At 48.6% G+C, this 26,540-nt stretch overlaps 1 protein-coding gene across 1 annotated transcript; it reads right to left on the bottom strand.

The window, feature by feature from the left end:
* Window positions 1-23,579: 23,579 nt before the first annotated feature.
* LOC143831172 (uncharacterized) lies at window positions 23,580-25,794 on the bottom strand. The gene is made up of 3 exons (XM_077324247.1): window positions 25,782-25,794; window positions 24,622-24,846; window positions 23,580-24,151 (listed from the first exon to the last, which is right to left on the bottom strand). Exons 1-3 carry the CDS (start codon window positions 25,792-25,794, stop codon window positions 23,730-23,732), a joined length of 660 nt encoding a protein of 219 aa, XP_077180362.1. The 3' UTR covers window positions 23,580-23,729.
* Window positions 25,795-26,540: the final 746 nt, after the last annotated feature.

Here is a 26,540-nt window from a genome sequence, read left to right as displayed (position 1 = left end):
TAACAATGGAGTCCATCCCTCTACGGGGGTCTCTCCCTTCAAGATGGTCTATGACACAGACTTGACGGCTGTGCCTACTTGTGTACCGGTCACCAATAGCACCAAAGACGTAAAAAAATTGGCTGCAGGGATCAATGACGCCTGGACCCTGATTGTGAACTATTTGGAAAAGGCAAAGAAAGACAATAAAAGACACGCTGACAAAAAAAGGAGTGTGTACCCTGCCTGGGCCATGTATCCGTCTACAAAAACTTGTACAGCTAGCAGCCCTCCAGCAAACTCGGCCCTAAGTTTGTGGGTCTTTTTAAAGTCAAGCGTATCATAAACCCTGTGACTGCGAAGTTAGACTTGCCAAACACTTATAGACATGTTAATTCCCTTTTTCATTCCAGCTTATAGAAGAAGCCTCTGGGTGACTAGCATCCTGCTCCAGCACACTGGGACTTTAGGTGGCTTCAGGGGAAGCTTCAGTACCTGGTGGATTGGAAGGAATTCTCCAAGGGGGATCATGAGTAGGTGGAAGCTGGGAATGTAAAAGCTCCCAAATTGGAAAAAGACTTCCATCATAAATTTCCCCAATGTCCCCGGCCTGCTGATGGAGGTTGATAAAGGAAGTTGTTTATGGAAGGGCGGAATGTCAGGATCAGGCTATCTGTGCTGCCCTAGCCTGACACATGCAGGGTTAGTGCAAGGGCAAGCACGGTTACAAAGTCAAGCAAGTTCAAAGCGCGTACCAGAGCGTAGTCAAAAGTCCAGTCCGGGTCTTATCAGGAATTGCTAGTGGATGAAGTCTGAAAGAGTTGTCATTTATCTTTACCAAGGTCAAGCCGGGAATCTGTGGAGCATTCAATCAAAGCGTAGTCCAGTCGGGTGAAGCAGGGTCAAGCCAGGAATCAGTCAAGCAGATCTTCGCCAAAGCGTCGGGGAGCAGGAAACCAGTCAAGGCAACGGGTGGACATGTGCACAAAGTTGCAGCCACACTGGGAAGCACTTTGGCTGTGCTTAAGAACAAGCTGAGCTGTCACACCAAGTGGTTGCACCTGGCACTCAGCCTTCTTCTGATGAATGAGCCCCACCTGAGCCCAACCTAGCCTGTTGCTGTAGTCTAAGCTGAGCACTTTGCCTGCATGTTGCCAACGTCGTCCTCCTGCATTCCCTCCTGCGCTCTGGAGATGAGTCTGGGCTGTTCAGGGGTGTTGCTGCAGGCTGAGGTAATGCTGGAGCAGAGGGCATGGTGCTTGTCTGGCTGGGACCTGGTTGTGGCTCCCTATCGGGACTTGCCTCTCTAAGCAGCACCCTGCTGCTTTGCTCCAGCTCCTCCACTTCTTCCTCTGAGGGAACTGGCAGAATGAGCTCAGGCAGTGGTGCAGAGGCACCCTCTGGAGACGGGGCCATGACACCATCTCCCCTCCCAGGGCCCCCCTCCGCAGGGTCAGGTCCTGGCTTGACGGGGTAGTGGCAATGGAAGTCCCTGACCAATGATGGAGCTTGTACGCTGTCAGCGGGTTCCCAGGTGCGTTCTTCGCTTGGCTTGGAATGGGGTCATCTGGGTAGATGTATGGGTCTCATTGTTATAAGCGAATTCAGCTAATGGGAGCCAACGTGACCAGTCATCCTGTTGATAACAGACATAGCACCATAGGTACTGCTCTATGATCCCACTGACTCTCTCGGTTTGACCGTCTGTCTGGGGGTGATGTGCACTGGAGATGCTAGACTTGGTTCCGAGGGTGGCATGCAGCTCATGCCAGAGGAGAACTGTATGCCACAATCTGTTACTATGCGATCTGGGAGGCCATGGAGCTTGAAGATGTGGGCCATGAACAGACAAGCTGTCTCCCGAGCCTTTGGCAACCCTCGGCAAGGGATGAGGTGCGTCATTTTGGAAAAGCGGTCCACCACTACCAGAATGGTGGTGAACCCTTTTGAGGCAGGCAGGTCGGTTACGAAGTCCATTGTGAGTTCTCGCCAGGTTCCAGAGGGCGGAAGCAGTGGTTGTAATAGTCCTGCGAGCTTACCGGGTACGTATTTGGCCTGTCTACAATTCAGACAGGAGGCCACATATCTTTCCACATCTGCCTTTACTCGGGGCCACCAGAAATATCGGGTTACCAGTTGCAGGGCCTTGTACTGGCCAAAGTGTCTAGCTAGTGGGTCATCGTGGGTTGTCTTTAGAACTTGGGTGCGAAGGTCAGCGGTTGGGAGTACTACACGATCCCGATGGTGTAAGAGACCCTGCTGGATGTGGTACTCTGATCATTCCTCAGGGTGTTCCTGGAGCCACTGCATCCACTCCTGAATCCATGGACCTTCAGCCTGTCGATCCTGGATCTGTTGCTGCAGCTCAAGCCGGTCTGGCAGGGCAGCAAAAACCGAAACAGGTAATAGTGGGGGAGCCAGTGTGGCTTCAGTGTCCGAATGATACTGGGGTTGTCTGGAGAGAGCATCCGCTCTCTTATTCTAGCTACGGGGGATATACTCAATCCAGAAATCAAAGCGGGCAAAGAATAGAGCCCATCGGATCTGGTGTTGATTCAGGCAGCAGGCAGACTGTAGGTATTCTAAATTCCGGTGGTCAGTGTGTACCTGAACAGGGTATTTAGCTCCTTCTAGGTGGTGGTGCCAGGTCTCAAAAGCTGCCTTAATGGCCAGCAGCTCCCGTTCCCAGATGGTATAGTTCCTTTCCGCGGGGGTAAATTGTCTGGTGTAGTGTGCGCAAGGTCTTGGTGTACCGTCTCCTGGACTGGGTTGCAGGAGTACGGCCCCCAGGGCAGAGCTCGAAGCATCTGCCTCTACCAGGAAAGGCTTCTCTGGGTCAGGGTACCCTAGATAAGGTTCAGAGACAAAGAACTCCTTGAGTGTCTGAAAAGCCTGTGCTGCATTTGATCCCCACTGGAAACGGCACTTGGTGCTCAGAAGCTGCGTCAGAGGGTGAACCAAGTCCACATAATTAGGGAGGAAAGTCCTATAATAGTTGGTGAACCCCAGAAACCGTTGCAGCTGCTTTCGGTTCTGGGGCTCCTCCCATTCGAGTATAGCTTGAACTTTGGCTGGATCCATCTGTACCCCCTTAGGGGTAAGGCGGTGCCCGAGAAAGTCCATGGTAGTCTGGGAAAAGGAGCACTTGGACAGTTTAGCAAACAGCCCATGATCCCAAAATCATTGGAGGACTTGTCTAACATGGTCTGCGTGCTTCTGCGTGCTTCTATCCTCCAGGTGGTTGTCTATCCGATAGCACAACTGTACCAGGTCGCTCATTCTACGGGGCCGGTCCACGTGAACCAGCTCATCCAAGACCTTTTCTGATATCAGGGAGTACACCAGGATATCATCAAGGTAAATGATGACGAACTGATCCAACAGGTCGCAAAACACGTCATTGATGGAGCGCTGGAACACTACAGGTGCATTGCAGAGGCCAAAAGGCATTACGGTGTACTCAAACTGGCCGTAACAGGTACCAAACGCTGTTTTCCACTCATCCCCCTGACGGATGCGAATCAGGTTATAGGCCCCCCGCAGGTCCAGCTTGGTAAACAGTTGGGCCCCCCGTACCTGCTCCAACAGCTCAGAGATGAGAGGTAAAGGGTAGCGATCCTTGATCATGATCTGGTTCAGGGCCCGATAGTCATGGCATCCTCAGCTCCCCACACTTCTTTTTGAAAAACAGAACTGGAGCTGAGGTGGGGGCAGTGGACAGACAGATGAATCCTCGCTGGAGGTTTTTTTCCAGGAACTCCTGAAGCGCCTGCCGTTTGGGTTCAGAGAGTGCATACAACCTCTTGACCGGTAAAGCAGCCCCTGGTTTGAGGTCGATCCCACAGTCATAGTCTCTATGCGGGGGAAGATGATCTGCTCCTTTCTCCTCGAACACATCCGCATAATCATGGTACTCATGCGGAAGTCCATAGAGGTCGGGTGGAGTAGAGGTGTGGGTGGCATGTATGTAGTCCCGGGCAAAGTGCAGGTCCAGCTTCACCCAATCGATGCTTGGGTTGCGCTTGGCAAGCCAGTCCATTCCCAGCACCAATGGGAATCGAGGCATGTGTGCAACATCGAATACCATGGTCTCAGTATGTTGTTGCACCTGGAGAAACAGGGGCTGGGTTTCCCATTTCACCCATCCGGCCTTGATCAGTCACCCATCTATAGCTTCCACCCGTGTGGGAACCTGCTTCTTTATGATGGGGACTGAGTTCTGGCTCTGGAAGGTGGCATCGATGTAAGACCGGGTAGCCCCGGAGTCGACCAGGGCATGGACCAGGAGCCACTGTCCCTGAGGTAGTTGCAGGCGTATGGGCAGGAGCAAATGCATTAATCCCGGAGCAGCCCCAACAGTTCCTCCCAGGCAACTGGGGCCGGGGTCATCTGGGAGCGGGCGTTTCCCACCGGCTTGGCTTTTTCAGGACACTGGCCCGCAGGACACTAGTGACCTGCACCCCCACAGTACAGACAGAGGTTCTGTGTGCGGCGCTGCTGTTTTTCTCGGGGGTCCAATCTAGGCTGTACACTGCCGAGTTGCATCGGTTCTCCCGAATCCAGGGGAACCGCTGCCTTGGGAGCGGTATCCTGGGGTAGAAACGGCTCTCCTTGTTATGGTGGCTGGGTTCCGGACCGGACGAGGCGCCGCTCCTCCAGGCGGTTGTCTATCCGATAGCACAACTGTACCAGGTTGCTCATTCTACGGGGCCGGTCCACGTGAACCAGCTCATCCAAGTCCTTTTCTGAGAGCCCGGCCACGAACTGGTCCACTAAGGCTGGCTCATTCCAGTCCAGGTCTTGTGCCTTGATCTGAAACTCTGCTGCATAGTCCCTCACGGACCGGGTCCCTTGGCGTAGCTGCCTCAAACATCAGCTGGCTTGAATCACCTTTTGAGCATCCCCAAAGGCTTCATCCATTTTAGCTACAAAAGCCTGGAAGTTAGCCAGCTCGGGGTCATCTGCGATTAACAGTGGTGTAGCCCACCGGGCTAAAATCAGACATTTTAGGAATCAGTGAACTAAAATGGACAGGAATGGGTGAATTTAATTCAGATGACCATCAGGTATACTACTGTGGACAAGAATCTCGCAGAAGAAATGGAGTAGCCTTCATAATCAATAAGAGAGTAGGAAAAGCAGTCTTTGGATACAATCCCCAAAATGACAGAATGATCTCAGTTCGAATCCAAGGCAAACCATTCAACATCACAGTGATCCAGGTCTACGCCCCAACCACTGCTGCTGAAGAGGATGAAGTTGATCAGTTCTATGAAGCCCTACAACACCTTCTAGAAGCAACGCCCAAAAATGATGTGCTTATCATCATGGGGGATTGGAATGCTAAAGTAGGAAGCCAAAAGATAACCGGGATAACAGGCAAGTTTGGCCTTGGAGTACAAAATGAAGCAGGGCACAGGCTGGTAGAATTTTGTCAAGAGAATACAATGGTCATAGCAAACACTCTTTTCCAGCAACCCAAGAGACGACTCTACACATGGACATCACCAGACGGTCAACACAGAAATCAGATTGACTATGTGCTCTGCAGCCAAAGATGAAAAAGTTCTATCCAGTCAATAAAAACAAGACCAGGAGCTGATTGTGGTTCAGATCATGAGCTTCTTGTTGCAAAATTTAGGCTTAAATTGAAGAAAGTAGGGAAAAGCACTAGGCCACTCAGGTATGAACTAAATCATATCCCCGACGAATACACAGTGGAGGTGACAAATAGATTTAAGGAATTAGATCTGATAGACAGAGTGCCTGAAGAACTATGGATGGAGGTTCGCAACATTGTACAAGAGGTAGCAACTAAAACCATCCCAAAGAAAAAGAAATGCAAGAAATCAAAATGGCTGTCTGAGGAAGCTTTACAAATAGCTAAGGAGAGAAGGGAAGTGAAAGGCAAGGGAGAAAGAGAAAGATACACCCAATTGAATGCAGAATTCCACAGAAAAGCTAGAAGAGATAAGAATGCCATTGTATACGGCACTGGTCAGACCACACCTGGAGTACTGTGTGCAGTTCTGGAGGCCTCACTTCAAGAAGGACATCGATAAAATTGAAAGGGTACAGAGGAGAGCGACGAAGATGATCTGGGGCCAAGGGACCAAGCACTATGAAGATAGGTTGAGGGACTTGGGAATGTTCAGCCTGGAGAAAAGGAGGTTGAGAGGGGACATGATAGCCCTCTTTAAGTATTTGAAAGGTTGTCACTTGGAGGAGGGCAGGATGCTGTTTCTGCTGGCTGCAGAGGAAAGGACACGCAGTAATGGGTTTAAACTTCAAGTACAACGATATAGGCTAGATATCAGGAAAAAGTTTTTCTCAGTCAGAGTCGTTCAGCAGTGGAATAGGCTGCCTAAGGAGGTGGTGAGTGCCCCCTCACTGGAAGTCTTCAAACAAAGGTTGGATACACACTTTTCTTGGATGCTTTAGGATGCTTAGGGCTAATCCTGCGTTGAGCAGGGGGTTGGACTAGATGGCCTGTATGGCCCCTTCCAACTCTATGATTCTATGATTCTATGATAATGCCTTCTTAAATGAACAGTGCAAACAAATAGAAGAAAACAATAGAATGGGGAGGACCAGAGATCTTTTCAAGAAAATTGGAGATATAAAGAGAACGTTTCATGCAAAGGTGGGTATGATAAGGGACCAAAATGGTAGGGACCTCACAGAAGCAGAAGAGATTAAACAAAGGTGGCAAAATTATACAGAAGAACTATACAAGAGCGAGCTTAACATCCCTGATGACCACAATGGGGTAGTTACTGACCTGGAGCCAGACATCCTGGAATGTGAAGTCAAATGGGCCTTAGAAAGTCTGAGCAACAATAAAGCTAGTGGTAGTGACAGCATTGCAGTTGAACTATTCAAAATCTTAAAGGACGATGCAGTAAAAGTGCTACACTCAATATGCCAGCAAATTTGGAAAACTCAACAATGGCCACAGGATTGGAAAAGGTCAGTTTACATTCCAATCCCAAAGAAGGGCAATGCCAAAGAATGTTCAAACTACCGCACCATTGCACTAATTTCTCATGCTAGCAAAGTTATGCTCAAAATCCTACAAGCTAGGCTCCAGCAATATGTGGACCGAGAACTTCCAGAAGTACAGGCAGGATTTCGAAGAGGCAGAGGAACTAGAGATCAAATTGCCAACATACGCTGGATCATGGAGAAAGCTAGGGAGTACCAGAAGAACGTCTACTTCTGCTTCATTGACTATGCTAAAGCCTTTGATTGTGTGGAGCACAACAAATTGTGGCAAGTTCTTAAAGAGATGGGAATACCAGAGCATCTTATTTGTCTCTTGAGAAATTTATATGCAGGTCAAGAAGCAACAGTGAGAACTGAACATGGAATCACTGACTGGTTCAAAATTGAGAAAGGAGTTCGGCAAGGCTGTATACTGTCACCTTGCCTATTTAACTTGTATGCAGAGCACATCATGAGAAATGCGGGATTAGAGGAGTCACAAATTGGGATCAAGATTGCAGGGAGAAATATCAACAACCTCAGATATGCAGATGATACCACTCTAATGGCAGAAAGTGAAGAGGAACTAAAGAGCCTGTTGATGCGGGTGAAGGAGGAGAGTGCCAAAGTTGGCTTGAAACTCAACATCAAGAAAACAAAGATCATGGCATCCGGCCCTCTCAATTCCTGGCAAATAGAAGGGGAAGAAATGGAGATAGTGACAGATTTTATTTTCCTGGGCTCCAAGATCACTGCAGATGGGGACTGCAGCAAAGAAATTAAAAGACGCTTGCTCCTGGGGAGGAAAGCTATGGCAAATCTAGACAGCATCCTAAAAAGCAGAGACATCACCCTGCCAACAAAAGTGCGTTTAGTCAAGGCTATGGTCTTCCCAGTTGCAATGTATGGCTGCGAAAGTTGGACCATAAGGAAGGCCGAGCGTCAAAGAATTGAGGCTTTTGAACTCTGGTGCTGGAGAAGACTCTTGCGAGTCCCTTGGACTGCAAGGCGAACAAACCGGTCAGTCCTAGAGGAGATCAGCCCTGACTGCTCTTTAGAAGGCCAGATCCTGAAGATGAAACTCAAATATTTTGGCCACCTCATGAGAAGGAAGGACTCCCTGGAGAAGAGCCTAATGCTGGGAGCGATCGAGGGCAAAAGAAGAAGGGGACGACAGAGAATGAGGTGGCTGGATGGAGTCACTGAAGCAGTCGGTGCAAACTTAAATGGACTCCGGGGAATGGTAGAGGACAGGAAGGCCTGGAGGATCATTGTCCATGGGGTCGCGATGGGTCGGACACGACTTCGCACATAACAACAACAAATAATAATAATAATCCCTATAGAACACAAGGTTCTATAGAAGACAAGGTTTCACTCTCTCAGCCTCTCACTCTGTTCTAAGTCCCACTGTAGCTTGAAGTACTGGTTAATCACCACCCTTCTAAACAGATTCAAAATCAATTCATATACTATAGAATGTTGCATGGGGCAGTGTGTTTCTGGTTCCATGTCTCACAGACACTTAGAACACATATGAAGTTGGGAACAATTTCACAGGTTTAGTATTTTGTGCTTAAAAAGAAGCATATTGCACAAATATCCAAGAGGGAAAATAAACCTTATGTTAAATATATTGCTAACCCTGCTCTGCTCAGAAATTCACCACAGGTCAGCTGCACCCAAGAAGAACCTCTGCTCTTCCAATATGGAGTGCAAGAATGACGCACCCTAGTAGATATGTGGGGGGGGGGGGTCCAGTTTCAGCAACAGCTAGTATTATTTATCTCTCACAACAGGAGAATTCCCGGAGGGTTTGAAAGAGGCTGTGGTACGTCCACTGTTGAAAAAAACATCTCTAAATCCACAAGAGCTTAACAACTACAGGCCCGTCTCGCACCTAGCATTTCTGGGCAAGATGATAGAAAGGGCAGTCGCAAACCAACTGACGGAGTACCTGGAAGAAGCTTCGGTCCTAGACCCATCCCAGTCTGGCTTCCGGCCTGGCCATGGGGTAGAGACAGAGCTAGTCATCCTGATGGACGACCTCCGTCGCCAGTTGGATCGAGGCGGGTCGGCACTGCTGATATTATTAGACCTCTCAGTGGCGTTCGACACAGTCGATCACGAGCTTCTAGCCCGCCGCCTCATCGATGTTGGAATACAAGGGACAGCCCTTCAATGGCTGATCTCCTTCCTTCAGGATCGTGGACAGAGGGTTGCAATAGGAGAGAAAACATCAGACCGCCGGCAACTTACTTGTGGAGTCCCACAAGGAGCGGTCCTCTCTCCTATCCTATTCAACATCTTCATGCGCCCTCTCGCACAACTGGTACGGAAGTTTGGGCTGGGTTGCCACCAATATGCAGATGACACCCAGCTCTTCCTCCTGATGGATGGCCGCCCTGACTCTCCCCCAGAAGCATTAGCCAGCTGCCTGGAAGCAGTAACGAGATGGCTCAAGCAGAGTCGTCTGAAGCTCAATCCTTCAAAGACGGAGGTCCTGTGGCTAGGTAGGAAGGGCCCATGCGAGGAAGCGCTCCTGCCTACCCTGGATGGCGTGCAGCTCTCTACGGTTCACTCCGCCAGGAACCTAGGCGTGATTCTGGACGCCTCCCTCACAATGGAGGCCCAGATCACAAAGGTAGCGCGGCTGGCATTCTACCATCTCCGCCAAGCCAAGCTACTAGTGCCCTACCTGGCCCCGGAACACCTAGCCACAGTGATCCATGCGACGGTCACCTCTAGACTGGACTTCTGTAACTCACTCTACGCAGGCCTGCCCTCAGCCCTGACCCGGAAACTACAACTGGTTCAAAATGCAGCAGCCAGGATCCTCACAGCAACACCGTGGAGGTCTCATATCCGGCCTATTCTCCACCAGCTGCAATGGTTACCAGTTGAATTCCGGATCAGACTAAAGGTTCTGGTTATTACCTTCAAGGCCATACGCGGTCAGGGCCCAGTGTACCTGAGGGACCGCCTCCCCGCCTATGCCCCCAAAAGAGCTCTGCGCTCTACTACCACCAACCAGCTAAGGATCCTTGGCCCTAAAGAAGTCCGTCTGGTCTCGACCAGGGCCAGAGCATTCTCTGTTCTGGCCCCTACCTGGTGGAACGAGCTCCCAGAGGAGATCAGGGACCTGACGGAGCTTAAACAGTTCCGCAGGGCCTGCAAAAAGGAGCTCCTCCACCAGGCATTTGGCTGAGACCAGACGTAATCAACAGCGACCAAGGGCCCCTGCTCCCCCACCCCCCCTCAGAATTCAATCAATAAACCACCCCCCTCAGAATCCCATCAATAAGCCCTGGACCTGTTTGTAGTACTATATTGTTATACCGTTATATTGTGCTGTTATTTTGGTTACAATTATTAGTTATCAGTTATACATGTTACAGACTGTTTTATGTATTGTTCTCTGTTATGATGTAAACCGCCCTGAGCCTCTGGGGAGGGCGGTATATAAGTATGAGAAATACATAAATAAATAAATAAATAAATAAATAAGTAAATAAATAAATAAATAAATACTTCCCCCTGTATTTATACTGTGCTAACACAAAGTATGAGCAGTGCAGAAGCAGGGAGAGGCAGATCTATCAGCACTGTTTGACCATGCAGTCACCATGCTGTCATGCTGATGTAACTACCTGAGCTGAAGGACAAAGAGAGCTCATTCACAGCCACTCCATTCTCAAAACTGCTTATTTCTGCCCCAAATCTGATGATACATATTGTCTAGTTCTCTGAGGCCCATGTCTTTTACAGGCCTCTCCAAACTCCACTCCAACCCAGAGCTGGCAATTCTAGTAGAGAAGAAGAGTTGGGGGTTTTGCATCCTGCTTTTCACTATCGAAAGGAATCTCACAGTGGCTTACAATGGCCTTCCCTTCCTCTCTCCACAACAGACATCCTGTGGAGTAGGTGAGGCTGAGAAAGCTCTGAGAGAACTGACTGGCCCAAGGTCACCCAGCTGGCTGCACACAGAGGAGGAGCAGGGAGTTAAACCTGGTTCTCCAGTTTACAGACTGATACTTGTAACCACTACACTATACAGAAGTGATGCCATGGCATTGCGCCATTCAGTTTTCCACTGTCTCTATCCCCCAGTATTTCTGGGTGGCCCCATTATCCTTCCCAGTGGCCTTAATGAATAATCCACCCGTGGGTTCAACAAAGGTATGGATATCACATGCATTGTGTATTTGAAGAAAGTTATCTAACACTACTGTTTACTCCTGAGTGGCTTCAGCTCTCTTCAACACGAGATTAGAATCATAGAATCATAGAATCATAGAATCATAGAATCATAGAATCATAGAATCATAGAATCATAGAGTTGGAAGGGGCCATACAGGCCATCTAGTCCAACCCCCTGCTCAACGCAGGATTAGCCCTAAGCATCCTAAAGCATCCAAGAAAAGTGTGTATCCAACCTTTGCTTGAAGACTTCCAGTGAGGGGGCGCTCACCACCTCCTTAGGCAGCCTATTCCACTGCTGAACTACTCTGAATGTGAAAAACTTTTTCCTGATATCTAGCCTATATCGTTGTACTTGAAGTTTAAACCCATTACTGCGTGTCCTTTCCTCTGCAGCCAGCAGAAACAGCATCCTGCCCTCCTCCAAGTGACAACCTTTCAAATACTTAAAGAGGGCTATCATGTCCCCTCTCAACCTCCTTTTCTCCAGGCTGAACATTCCCAAGTCCCTCAATCTATCTTCATAGGGCTTGGTCCCTTGGCCCCAGATCATCTTCGTCGCTCTCCTCTGTACCCTTTCAATTTTATCTATGTCCTTCTTGAAGTGAGGCCTCCAGAACTGCACACAGTACTCCAGGTGTGGTCTGACCAGTGCCATATACAATGGGACTATGACATCTTGTGATTTTGATGTGATGCCTCTGTTGATACAGCCCAAAATGGCATTTGCCTTTTTTACCGCTGCATCACACTGCCTGCTCATGTTTAGTTTACAATCCACAAGTACCCCAAGGTCTCGTTCACACACAGTGCTACCTAGAAGCGTATCCCCCATCCAGTAGGCATGCTTTTCATTTTTCTGACCCAGATGCAGAACTTTACACTTATCTTTATTAAATTGCATCTTGTTCTCATTTGCCCATTTTTCCATTGTGTTCAGATCTCATTGAACTCTGTCTCTATCTTCCGGAGTATTTGCCAGTCCTCCCAATTTGGTGTCATCTGCAAACTTGATGAGTAGTCCCTCCACCCCCTCATCTAGATCATTAATAAATATGTTAAAAAGTACCGGGCCAAGCACCGAGCCCTGAGGTACCCCGCTACTCACCTCTCTCCAGTCTGATGAAACACCATTGACAACAACTCTTTGAGTGCGGTTCTCTAACCAATTCCCTATCCACCTAACTATCTGAAAATCCAGATTGCAGTCCTTCAACTTATCCATCAGAACATCATGGGGAACCTTGTCAAAAGCTTTACTAAAATCCAAGTAAATGACATCAACCGAATTTCCCCGATCCAGCAAACCTGTTACTTGGTCAAAAAAGGAAACTAGGTTGGTCTGGCAGGACCTGTTGGAGACAAATCCATGCTGACTTCCTTGGATCACCAAATTGTCCTCCAGATGTTTGCAGATCGCTCCCTTTAATATCTGCTCCATTATCTTCCCCACAACAGAGGTCAGACTCACTGGTCTGTAGTTTCCCGGGTCATCCTTCCTCCCTTTTTTGAAGATCGGAATAACGTTTGCTCTTTTCCAGTCCTCCGGGACATCTCCAGTCCTTAAAGAGGTCCCGAAGATGATGGACAAGGGCTGTGCAAGTTCTCTGGAAAGTTCTTTGAGTACTCTCGGGTGCATTTCATCTGGACCAGGGGATTTGAACTCATCCAGTGCAGCTAAATGCCTCTCGACCACCTCTCTATCCATGTTAACCTGCCACCCAGACACTATCCTTTGGCTACAGCCATCTCTAGATGTGCCTAAACACTTTGACCTGTGGGAAAAAACAGATGTAAAATAGGCACTAAGCCTTTCTGCTTTCTCTGCATCTTTCGTTAGAGTTTGTCCATCCGCACCCAACAGCGGGCCTATTGCCTCCTTTACTTTACGTTTGCTCCTCACATAAGTGAAAAATCTTTTCTTGTTACAATGGGCTTCCCTGGCCAATCTTAGCTCACTCTCAGCTTTGGCCTTTCTGATGATTGATCTACAGTGCCTAGTAACCTGTAGGTACTCTTCTTTAGAGCTCTGTCCTTCCCTCCATTTCCTGAACATTTTCCTTTTCTTTCTTAGTTCCTCTTGAAGTTCTCTGTTCATCCAAATAGGCTTCTTAGAGCTCCTGCAGTGTTTTCGATTCAAACTAGGGTTGCTAACAGCCTGGTGAATAATATGTCTCCTCTCCTTACTAAAGGTGTAATAGAAAATTATTTACCAGGTGATATTATTTTCCTCTGTCACAAAAAACTTTATCTACCCATTTCCACATATTTAAGGACATATCCTCCAGAGGTTGTTGGCAACCCTTAGTCACACAGGGAGAGGTCATCTAATGGCTGTGCAGATATGCTCCTTTAAGGGAGTTGTGAATACTACCAGATCACTCTTCATGTTTAATATAATGTCTAATAAACCTGTATGATTGGGGGGGCAGGGCGGGTAGATGTTTGACGCACAAGGAGTGCTAGCAGGGTGAATGGGAGAGGATGGCAGGAGAATGGTGAGTGGAGAATTGCTGCTCAAAATTATTGATGTGTGAGACAGCCAGCCAGCAAGGAGGACCAGCCATAGTAATTATGTCTGGTTATTTATGTTTATAACCTTACTTACACTTTGAACTCCTTCTGAGATTTCCTGGTGTCAGTGTTTTAGGATTGGGCTTGGGCTGCCATGTACTGGTTTTAACTTTTTTAAAAGTCTTGATGGCCTGGGGTTTTCCAGCAGAGGTCAAACTTAAGAGAGCCAGTTTGGTGTAGTGGTTAGGAGTGCGGACTTGTAATCTGGCATGCCAGGTTCGATTCTGCGCTCCCCCACATGCAACCTGCTGGGTGGCCTTGGGCTCGCCACGGCACTGATAAAACTGTTCTGACCGGGCAGTGATATCAGGGCTCTCTCAGCCTCACCCACCCCACAGGGTGTCTGTTGTGGGGGGAGGAATGGGAAGGCGACTGTAAGCCGCTTTGAGCCTCCTTTGGGTAGGGAAAAGCGGCATATAAGAACCAACTCTTCTTCTTCTTCTCTTCTTAAAAAAAAAATGAAATCTGCTTGGAAATAATGACTATCACTAATTGCTTCCACACAACATACCCTGGATTGTTAACAACTTTTCTGTCCTAGAAACAGAATAGAGACTAGGAATAGCACCAGAAGTGACGCTAGTACAGAAGAAAATTGTACAAAATAACCTTATGCTTGGACAGATCTTTTTGTGGGTTTTCTAGGGCAGTTGGCAGCAAACTATTGGTAGCTTATGAACTACCTGTGCGAGATGAACCACATGTTGTGGAGATCTCTGCCTTTGAGAGTACTTCTACTAATAGCTCTGTGCCAGCTGCACTTACTGAACCTTCTCCAGTGTTACGTTTTAGGAATGAGGGAGTAAAAAGTCATAGCTGATGGGGCAGTTGTGGAATTACTGTTCCTCAGGTTCGAGGCTGCAGCTCTTCAGCTGCTTTGAGAATGGGTTGTAAGATGTTACAATTCCAGCTGGCATTTGGCCCATCTGATTAGGGTGAGGTAGAAGTTACTGAATGCTATTACAGTTCATAGGCCTTGTGTATGTATTTTGCGTTTTATTTTGCCATACTTCATTGCAAGTCAGTTTGTGGAAAAACTGCCTAGAAATGTTCTAAGTAAATAAAATACATCCAGTTCTTTATCTTGCATGGCTATGAATGTTAAAAAAATTGCTGATACATTCCCATTCAATACAGGCTCGCTTTCAGAGATATACAACTCATTCCGATTCAGCGTATAAGCTGTTATTGCAGTCCCCACAGGTAGGACTTATAAAACAAACGGATATTGCCTGTCAACTATTCTATATCCAAAGAAATAGTCCTTTCTGATTGTAGGTGCATTTTGGACTCATTATCTGGGACTGGCAAACCATACCAGGAAATGATGAGCCCACACTGCACTTTTGCCCTCGACAGACCACCTAAGTAATCTGGCCATATAAGGACCCTGCATGCCTTAGAACAGGCGGTGAAACTAACCACATAATAAAATGGCATGCATAAGACACGAGCTACCTGCCTGACCAGGTCACAGGGTCTCCACCTTGTTGCAGCAAGAATGAGCCACTGAGCTTTCACCAGGTGGTCTGCAGGAATGTATAAATAAACAGGTCCCGAGGGATCGGGAGGCTTGCTTTCACCAAACTACAGTCTCCGTGTCATTGCTTCATCTGGTGACCCCAACGGAATCCAGATCCCATCATCTCCTACTCCCGACTGGAAGAGTCTTGGTGCGCACTTCAGCTTCAGCTCCCTCAGCTTCGGCTCCCTTAATTTGTGAGTATGGGGACAGGTCCTTCTCGGGAAGTTCAGCAGCACGCGGAAGAGCTTCAGAAATTAGTTGGACAGAATTGCGGAGAAATTGTTTCAGTGACAGACCTCATAGTTCTTTTACAAGAAATTGAATATCAATGCCCATGGTATCCTGCTCAAGGGTATTCTGAATGTAAAAGATTGGGAAAGGATTGGGGAAGGCTTGAAACGAGAACCAAGAGCGTCTATTCAGTTTTTGCTCCTATGGAGTAAAAAAGGCGCTGAGCGTTCTGATACCCCAAGCCTCGTTGGTTAAACCCGATGTTGTGGAGGCTGCCCCTCCTCCCTACCCCGCATTCCTCCCTGCAGTAATCCCTATGGCTCTGGGACCTCCTGGACCTCTGGGAAGTGGGGTCTCAGGATTTCGAGGGGTTGTTCTGGAGGGGGTGCCACAAGCAAGAAAGTTAGGGTAACTTTCCTTGCATGATGAGGAATGGGCAGCGGAGTCACCCGGCTTATTTCCTATCACCCGGCACCTGCCAAACGCTGCCGGGGAGGTGGTGATGGATTGGGAACCATTACCATATTCAGATATGAGGAAACATGTTCGTGAGTTACAGTCTTTATGTCAGAAGAGTGGCAGGTCCATTTCTGACCAAGACATTCAAGGATTACTAGAGACTATTTATTTTCAATGTCCCTGGTATCCGGTAAAGGGCTCACTCAAGATTAGTGACTGGGAAAAAATAGGAAAGGCCTTACACAGCAAACCCGGTGCCTCAATTGGCGTACTTCAAACCTGGTTTCAGTGTCGTAATGCTATTGATTGTATTGGTTCTTTTTCTCCTTCTGCCTCTCTCCTTCCTAAAGATGGTCTAGACTGCATTCCTGCTCTTCCTCTGATCTATCCAGCTTTGCCGGCCTTGTCTCTCTTTCCTTCACCCCCGTCTTTTCAGTCTTCTGTGCTTCCAAATAAGGAGACTTTCTCTCCAGTTCCTCATTGCATCTCTCTCAAGGAAGCTCCCCAGAAAGAACTTTCTCAAACAGCAGACCCAGAGGTCACTATTGAACATGATGAGATGTTAGCAGTCAGTCCTGTAATTCAGACTGACAGACAAAATGCCCCAGGACAGAATATAGTTGAGTAACAATCTCTTTCTTAAAGAATTCTTCATGAATCTCATAGGGCTATTGTTGATATGGGAATTCAAAGTTCTTCTGTACAAGGCATGTTTGAGTCCCACAATGAATGCCTTACTCTTGGTGCTGCATCTGAAGGTACATATATACCTGATCAACTTTATGGGTCTGGGCAATCTGCTATCTCTGAAATTCAAATCGTTCTTCCTCAAGCTGCTTTGAATGTTGTCTCAGAGGCAGCTCTGCATGATTTTCAAAAGGATCCTATCTCTGGAAAGTTCTCTTTTTCTAATCTTAGGCAAAAAGTCTCTGAATTCCTTCTTGATTTCATCAAGCACCTTACAGAGGCACAGATCAATAATCAGGAAGTCCAAGCTGAATTGCTCAAGAAATTAGCTAAAGAAAACTGTACTTCACAATGCTGGTGCATTATTCAGGGTTTGGGCCATGATCCAGATATTGCATATGATAAAATCTTGCCAGGACGTTGGCATAGGTGCCTACCAAGCTAATCTTCTTGACTCAGGGTAAAGCCCTGGGGGATATCATTGTCCCCTCTCCAGATGCTTGCAAAGGTTCTTCATCGGGTAACACTACTTCTTAATCACTGACCTTATAAACATTTCTATTCCTCTTACAAAGTATGCCTTTTCTCTAGCTTTTCAGCATTCTTCTTTTCTACACAATGTGCTTTGGCAAGATTTTGTGGATCAGGTCTTTTTTTTCATCTCTGTACAGGTTTCTACGGTCTTGTTCTTATATGCAGGCATTTTAGAAGCTATATGCATTAAACCAGTCTGCATTAGTATTTTAGGGTACTTGCTTGAGCACCCTCACCATCTGATGTTAGATGAGTGGGCAGCCTGTGAAAGGATCTTCTCAGTTGTGACACCAACATGATGGTATTCCATTCCCAAATAGATTTGCTTGTTCCCCTCAATCACTGCATATGCCAGTGGATTCAAACTGAACTGTTGTATTTGCCTTTCCCTCAATGAACCCCTTTTCTTATTTGTGTGCTTTACATGTTTCTGTTTTACTCAATTGTTTTCAATTGACTTATAAAATATATTTCAAAAATGTTTTAATGGTTTTGATGATTAGCCACCTAAGGAAATTTTCAGATTTTAAATTTCCCTGTAATTGGTGGAGACTCCAACTGCAGCAGCAGGAGTGCTGTTGAGCAATTTGGAATCAGGCTCTCTTTCCAGTTCCTATGCTAGGAACTCAGTTAGAAACCTGAACAACCTGATGAATCATGTCTTGCTCTATCCCCCATCACCCACAAATCTAGATAACTAAAAGGATTTACAAAGCACAGGAATGATCCTTTGTTTCCAGCCCAGGGAGAACTTTAGCTTTTGTTTACTGCCCCACTTCAAGAAGGGGGGAGTTCTGTCTTAAGACTTTCTGGTTAGTAGTTTGGAAGTGTATACATTGAAAAGCTATTATGACGCAAAGTAGAGCTTCCTCAATCAAAGGCAGTCTATCTGTGTAACATTCACATTTAGGGAAATACCTGGGTGAAATGCTTGTATGTGCTGATATCATATTGGCATTCTAAAACAAAATGAAGAATTTTTTTTTGTTTCAAGACAAACTTTTGTTTTGCTAACCTCTTTTTTGGTATTTTGAAGATATCACGGATCCTTGTTTCTCATGTTTCATTGCATTACCAAACTTCCTCTTTAGATCAAAACCTCGCACTCTTGTTGCTTTACAGCAACTTCCAGGCACGATTACTTGGATGTGCTCTTCTTTCCCTCTCATCTCCTTACTCTTTGGAAAGCCCTGGGGATCCTATTGTCCCTACCCCAGAAACTAGGGGCCATTTCGCACAGAGTTCAAAGTGGCTATTTGGTTGCCGTTTGTGAAATCGCTACTTTAACTAGCGAAAATTGCCCGTAACGCACAGCTGCGGTTTTTGCGGAATTTGGCACTTTCACTTCTCGTCAGTTTCGTTACCCACAGGCTTCCGGTCTCCGTCTTATCGCCACAAAGGAGGTCCCTTTTTAGCGCTTCTGGCCTCCCGTGGCCGGCAATCAAACTGCAGGGACACCTTTGACCTCCACCCAGAAGCCAAAATAGGTGGGGTTCCCCTTTTTTTAAAAAAAACCCCGAAAACCCCGTAGCAACGAATCATCGTTAAATCATTGGCGCCCTCGGAACGGGTTTTCTATTGTTTTCTATGAACTAGAGGTTGATGCATTGATATGTTTGATTGGTGAATGCCCGCCCACAGTACACGCCCACAGATTACCTGCTTATATGCACCTAGGCAGACACGTGGTCGGCCTCACTCTTGTGTTTGCATAGCCTCCTGGCCGCCGCACAGGTTAACGTTGCAATGGAGAGGATTATTTTTAAACTAGTTTCAAAGCCCCTTTATAAAAAGGGGCTTTGAAAGGGGAGAAGGGGGAAGGGTAAGGGACACAGTCCCACCCACCCCCTGTCCTAGAGCCTCCCCCCGAAAAGCGGCGCCGCAGTCCTCTTTCCGAAGGCGAGTGAGAACGCGAGGTTTACTCACCGGCTTCGCGCTGTTCCTGGCCGTTAAAGGCGCGGGCGTGGCCGAGGAGGCCGGGCACCATGGAGTAGACACGGGCCAGAGAGGCGCCTGCTGGCCAGCCCCCTCGCCGAGGCTTCTCAGCGGCTGTTGGCTGGCTCGGGGGACGTAGCTGCTGCTGCTGCTGGGGCTGGTGGGTCCGGCTGCGGGAAGGCAGCTCGGACTCCGTCACTGAGGTCCGCTCGTCGCGCCGTGGGTGGAGGCGAAGGTCCGTGGGCGAGGAGACGCGGGCCCGGAGAGGCGGCGGCTGGGCAGCCCCTTCCCCGACGCCTCTCTGCTGGTTTTCTATGGGGGACGCCACTGCTGCTGGAGCTCGGGGATCCAGCCGCGGGAAGGGCGCAAGGCACTTCCTGTTTCGTTGTTCTCCGTCGGGCGGGGTTTGTTTTCGGCGGCTCTGTGAGGCAGCGTGGGCGAGGAGACGCGGCCCCGGAGAGGCGCCTGCTGGGCAGCCCCTTGCCCGACGCTTGGTTTTCTTCGGCCTTGGGGGACGCGGCTGGTGCTGGGGCTCGGGGATCCGTCGGGCGGCGTTTTTTGAGAGGTTCTGTCGGGCGGCGGTTTTTTCTCGGCAGCTCTGTGAGGCGGCGGCCCCTGGGCAGCGAGCCCCCGACAGCCGCGCTCCGCGCGACTGCCGGGGCACCTCTCGCCGCGTCAGGCCGCCGGGCAGGGAGCCCCCGGCAGCCGCGCTCTGCGCGGCTGCCAGGGGCTCCCTGCCCGGCGGCCTGACACATCGGAGGCGCTTTGCGCCTCCGATGCGTGAGGTCAGCGGCAAAGGAGCAACTGCGAGCCGCGCTGCGCGCGGCTCGCAGTTCCTGGAGCTGGGATTCGGAGGGACCAATTGGCAGGCGCTGCGCGCCTGCCAATTGGTCCCTCCGATTGTCTGTCCAGAGGAAGGGTCCAACCCGGACCCTTCCTCATCACGGACACATCCCGCCCTAGAACCCCTTAGCGTTTTATTTAGTCTGTGGCGCCCGTGGCGCCACGGGCGGTGTTAAGATTGTTGGGTCAGATGCTTGCGGTAGTCCAGCGTATCCATACCACCGTGTCGCATAGGAGGTCTGTTATCGAGGACTACCAACAACATATGGCCAGAAGGATGACCACCAGTAGAAGACGTTCTCTAAGGGCACTCATGGCGGCTAAGAAACGCTGGCAAGCTCTGGCAGAGGTCCGGTTCCCCAGACAGTTCTGGGTGGACGAAAGATCCGCTGACTGGTGGGAAAATTTTGTGTGGTCTCACTGGGATGATGACCACTGGATTGCCAACTTCAGAATGTCGAGGGGAACATTTTTTGAAATCGTGGAGGCTCTCCGTGGCCGCATGGAAAGGCAAGTAACTGGCATGTGGCGCCCTGTTCCAGTGGAAAAAAGGGTGGCAGCCGCCTTGTGGTACTTGGCCACCCCGCAGTACTTCCGGATAGTAGCCCAGCAATTCGGATTAGGAGTCACAACGGTTGGCGAGATCCTGCTGGAGTTCTGCCTCGCCATGGAGGCGGAATTGTACAGCAAAGTGGTGTGCCTCGGAGACCGGCTTGGAGCGGTGAGTGTTATTCTATCCCCTTTGCCCTTTAAATTTTTTTTCTTGTTTGACAGGTGAGCAACGAATACGCGATGCACCCCACGCTAACATGCCATGGTTTCTATTCTTTTCTTTCCCTTATTTCAGAGTATGGACGGGTTTTCCAGGCTTGGATTTCCGCATTGTTTTGCAGCCGTCGATGGAAGCCACATCCCTATCCGTGCACCCGAGGGAAGCATAAAGGAGTACGGGAACAGGAAGGACTTTTGTTCTGTTCTCCTGCAAGGAACTGTGGACTTCTCCGGACGGTTTATAGATGCCGAGGTAGGGTGGAGTGGGAGGAGGCATGATGCCCTTGTTTTCAGGGAATCGAACCTCAGGAAAACCATGGACGAAGGGGTCTTTGTTCCCGGAAACCCCACCGCCACCATTGAGGGCGTGCGTGTACCGGCGTTGGTGCTCGGGGATGGAGCCTACCCATTACGCCGCTGGCTCATGACTCCCTATAAGCGGCCAAGGACAAACGTGCAGAGCTACTACAACCTCAGTCACTCCCGGGCAAGGAATGTCGTGGAGCGTGCCTTTGGCCGTTTGAAGTCTCGGTTCCGTTGCTTGATGTCACGACTCCATGTGCATATAGACAATGTGACTCCGTTGGTCATCGCATGTGTCATTTTGCACAACATCTGCGAGGACAAGGGACATAACATCCCCTTCCCTGTGGCTGAACCAGAACCTCTAGTCCTTGAGGATACAGCAGACATCCCTGAACCCAGGAAAAAAAGGATCTATGCGGAGGGGTGCAAGGTTCGGGACGCTATAGCCAGTCACCTTTACAGAAATAGGAGACGTGTTTGATCGTGTTTTCTACTCCGGTGTTAAATAAAGTTTTATGTTCTTTGTTTAACCTTGTCTTGTGCGGTTTGTCTATTTAGCCGGCAAAAAAACGGCGATTCTCTGGTCCAAAAGCACTTTGACAGACCTAAATGCTAACTCCCCGCTGAAATTGACAAACACAATACGGAAGCGCTGAACAGGGAAAGTTTGGGGAGGCGGGTAGCCAGGAAGTATTGGCGACCCCTGTCAAACTGGAGGATCAAGCCACTTATGTTCCAAGGAATAATTTCATTGGTGGGCAGCTTTGATACATTTAAAATTGGGGGGGCCGATGGGAGCAACGCATATTCGTTGCCTAACCGTCTTTCCAAAGATGCCGAAGCCACGGAAGGGCTCCTTCTGGCAGGGCGCCGAGGCTGAGGCACTTTTGGAGCTGGTGCTCCAGTCAAAAAGCGTTGGCCGCCTTATGGCCAGCACCCACTGCCACACCAAGGGTGCTTACCAGGTGTTGGCATCTAGGATGGAGGAGAGGGGCTACGTCCGGACCTGGGAGCAGGTCCGGACAAAATTCAAGCGGATCAAGCTCGACTTCCTTAATAGTATAGAGCAGTGGGGGGGGGGGTTCCACAGCCCAGTGGAAGAACAGTCTTCCACGATCTCATGGTGAAGATCTGGGAGAAGGCTGGGAAGCCCCCCCTGGAGATGAGGCGACATATGGGTGAGTGCTGCCTTCGTTATGTTTAATCTTTTACCCTAAAGCATGCATTGAATGTCTAGATGCCTCTTTCCCCTACTGTTTCCATTATATTTGAGAAAGCATTAAGATGCTGTCAATTCCTGCTGACATCGCCAGCCAGTACTGTCAAACCACTTTGGCAATGCACTTTGGCTCTGATTGTGGTGTGGCCATCTTTGTATTATGGTGTATTGTGGTGTGGCCATCTGTGTATTATCTTTGGTTTGCGTGCTTTGAGTTGTGAATTCTTTTTTACTTCGCTCAGCCACACAATCTCCTGCAAAACTAGCAGAGGCCAAAGTCGTTGAGCGTGAGGAAGAGGAGGAAGAGGGGCCTTCCACCTCAGCACAGGCTGCAGGTGAGAGCTATAATTCTTTAAGGGAGACCCATGTGTGTGTACCCCCAGGAAGCCATAAGGGAGCCTGCTGTGATGCTCTTATTAGAAGTGTGATTGAATTCATTTTATTTGATTTCTATAGCAGACACAATGGAGGCCAGGATGCGGAGCATGGAGGCCAGGCTGGCATCCTTGGAGTGGCTCGTAGAGCAATAGCGGAGGGACTGTGAGTACTGCACCTGTGCTTGGGTGTGGGTTGTGTCACTTTAGCCTATATATATGGCTTACCATTTGTTTTTAACCCATTTGCAGGGCAGGCAGAAGTGGCTGACCTTAGAGGGGAGCTGGAGAGGCAGAGGCAGCAGAGGGAGGAGGAAGAACGTAGGTTATGTTCCCCACCGCCCAACTCTCCGCATACTGTAGCTAATGTCACTAAAAACTGTATCCATGTAAACTCCAGTTTAAAAAATATCTGTGGCACTAATGTGTACCTGTTTTTCCTCCCCACACAGTGAAGAAGAAGGAGGAGGAAGACCTCTTCAGGAGGAAAGTCAGGGGCACAGTGACCCGATTGGGCAAAAGACTGAGGGAGATGACAGAGGGCGGAGGGAAAGGTGCTGGTGAGGGGAGCAGTGGAACTTGATTTGGGTTTTGTTGGTGAGGGGGGGTGGGGCTCCAAGTTACATTCCCAGCTGTTTTTCCCCTGTTAAAAATATTTATTTTTAAAAACAAAGTTGGATTTCTTGGGGAGGGGGTGGTGGTGGGGCTCCAAGTTACATTCCCTACTGTTTTCCCCTGTTAAAAGTTTTTTGAAAATAAATTGTTATTAATACTGTTCTGAAAAAGACTCCAGTGTGACTCCTTACACTCGCACACCTTTCACCCCACACTCCTAAAACTCCTTGAACTGACACCCCTCCAACCTCCAACCCACACAACTGAACCAGAATAAACACAATCACTAGAGAGGCCGCTCTTGGCCTTCCTAATTCTAAAGTAGGGTACACAGAGACAGAGGCAAAAATATAAACTTTATTTTTCAAACAAAAACAAACACAGAAAAAATTAACAAGAAAAACTGGCCCAAACTAGGAGGGGGAGAACTTGTCCGCTGGTTTTATTGTTCTCTTCCCGAGAACAGTCCTCCTTCTTGTTTGGGTGGCAGCATTCAGAGAGGGGGTTGGTGGAGTGGGTGGTGGAGGTGGTGGTGTTGGTGTTGGTGGGGGGGAACATTGACAGTGATTTGTGGCGGGTTGGCCGTTTCCATGACCAGGACCGCCCTCTCCATTAGTCTCCTTATTTGGCGCACCTCCTCCACACTTTCGCGTAGGGATTGATTCGAATCCCTTAGGATTGCCCTCAATTTTTTCCTCTCCTGGGCCTGGAGGGTGTGCATAGCTTGGTCGGCGGCTGCAGCACGCCGTGTCTCCTCCTGGCAGTGTTCCAGGAGGCTCTGGCCCACGTTGGTCAAGAGGGAGACGCGCCTCAGCCGGGTGCGTTCCCTCATAAGCCTCTCCTCTGCTGGGAGCGCACCTCTAGGTGGTGGGCTGGCAGGACCCGGGGGTGGTTCCTCCTCATCCGAAAGAACCTCTGTTGGTAAAAATGAGAAACAGAACTGTTAGTGCCATTGATACAACCAACACCGACCATGGTGCCCATGGTGGGCTTTTTTGTTTGCATATTTTCACAGCAAGACTCTCAACAATGCAAAGGGAGCACATGGTTAGTGTTTGTTTGCGTATTTTCACAGCAAGACTCTCAACAATGCCTAGGGAGCACATGGTTAGTGGTTTGTGACATTGTCCTGCAGTTATGGTTAGAAAGGAACAGTTCATGCATGCTCACCCTCTGGAATCTCTAGCACCAAAGTACTGCAGAAGGCCTATAGCTGAGGCATGCTGCAAATCTTTTGGGGTTGTTGGTTAAACATAACCGTTTCAAATAGCTACCATAGCAAGCAGTCTACAAACAGCCTAGCATATTATGCGTTGCAACGAATACACGAGAAAACGATTCCTAAACGTCAGAACACACATTTGTACAAAATTAGAAGTGCTTACCGGAGGCAAGGGGCGTCTGCTGCGATATGTCGTTTGGCTCACCAGGAACGAGGGCAAGCAGGTCCAGCGTGATGAGGTCCGCACCGCGTTGCTGGACCTGGGGAGGAGGCTGGACGGTCGACGAGGTGCCCTCTCCGGGATCCTCTGCAGCGGGTGGTTCCTCCACAGGAGCAGCCGGCCTACGGGTGACCTTGAGGCTCCTCCCCACGCGCTTTGGCCGGCCGTCTCCGTCCGGCCAGTGTTAACGCACAGGTCTTTTTCGCTAGTGTTGCAGATTGGTTGCAAGAGTGTAGCGCTTTCCGGAGGGTGAATCCACTTTTTGGGATTTCCCTAAAAGCGCTACAACGAAGTGCTTTTTGCAGATCGGTTTCAGGAGTGTTGCAGATTGTCAACGACGTTGTGCGTTATGGCAAATCAATAGCGTTTTCAATTGGCAACCATTGTGCGATTTTGAAGGCGTGCAAAAAGCCCCTAGATGTGCCTTTGATCAAGTTTCACGCTTAGTGTGTCAGACGTTTGTTGATTGTATCCCTCCATTATATCAAGGATTTCAATTATTGCTATTTTCTGGAATGGTTTCTGTCCACACACTCCAAGTGGCAGTCACACCTCGCTGCTAGATCTCTTATCTCATCTTTGGGTCATAAACGTGTCCTTATCTGTGGTGCCTGTGACCTGACCAATATTGTAGTTCCTTTAACAAAGCAAGCCTTTTCACTAGCCTTTAAAAATTCTCTTTTGCTGCAATGTGCCCTTGCTGATTTTGTGGAGCCAGTTTTATTCCATTTCCTTAAAAGATCCTTGATTGCTTATTTTCTCTAGTAGCTTTGTCAGCTTTGAATGTCTTCAATCTCCTATTCCCTTGGCCAATGCCCCTACAGTCTTTTTGGATGGAGGCAAAACTAGGTGAGCAATTGTTTTTCAAACTCTTGTTGGCGCTTGGCAAATCACTCCTTTAAAACACTTCTTTTAAAATTAATTGAAAAGAGTGCCAGCTTGGTCTCTAAAGCCTTATTTGTGTACAATTACTTAAATTTGTCGCCTCTTTTGGGCTCAAATGTAGCCCCAACATCTGCCTTGGTCATCACTTTCATGCCCATTTTGTGCTTCCTTTACCAAAGGTCTTTTACAGATTGCTGCCGGACCGGTCTACTTGGCACCGTCTGGTGCCATTGCTAACCTGGGGGGAAAGGGTATGTTTCTGTTCTGTCACCCATAAGTCCAGTATGGATTTCTGCTACAGCGATCCTCTGCCTGCGTTTCCTGTGGATGTTGTGACCTGCTGCTTTGTACTTTCCGCCCCAGCTCACCTGCTGGTGAACTTCTGACACTTGCTGTTTACCCCAGCTCCTGCTCTATGACCCTCTGACACCCTGGATTAGTGCCTTCACCGCCTCTTCCCCTGCCATTTCAGTCATAAGGGGGGGGGGGGGGAGAAAGATCAACTTGTATGCTGAACCCAGACATCTCTCTCTCAAAAAGGATCCTTCAACCAAGTTTTTCAAGCTGTATTGTCTCAAATGTACTATGCCATGCCAGTCATGTACTTTGATTCATTGTCTGTATTCCAAATTGTATTGTGCCCTGTATTTCAACTCACTGTCTATTGCATTGTGCCTGTATCAGTTTTCCCCATAGTTTAGCTAGCCTTGAAAAAAAAAATGAGGAGTAGCCCTCTCCCTCCCGGAGAAGGAACAGCTTGAGAAATCCCCAGAAAATTTTGGTGGTTGCCATAATTGCTTCACTTAATGCTAATTCTGTCGTGATTGTTTTATTGGAATTTGGGAAAACGTTTGCGAAAACCCTAAAATTCTTGGCTGCAGTCTGGTGCAATGCATTCCTAACCTCTTGTCCCTGTGCCTCAAGGGATGCCCCTTGGGGCCAGGATAATTCGGAAAACAGAACCTATATGCTTATAA

Source organism: Paroedura picta, chromosome 3, assembly GCF_049243985.1.
Source record: "Paroedura picta isolate Pp20150507F chromosome 3, Ppicta_v3.0, whole genome shotgun sequence".
Lineage (NCBI taxonomy): Eukaryota > Metazoa > Chordata > Lepidosauria > Squamata > Gekkonidae > Paroedura > Paroedura picta.
This window is presented reverse-complemented; position numbering and strand designations above follow the sequence as displayed.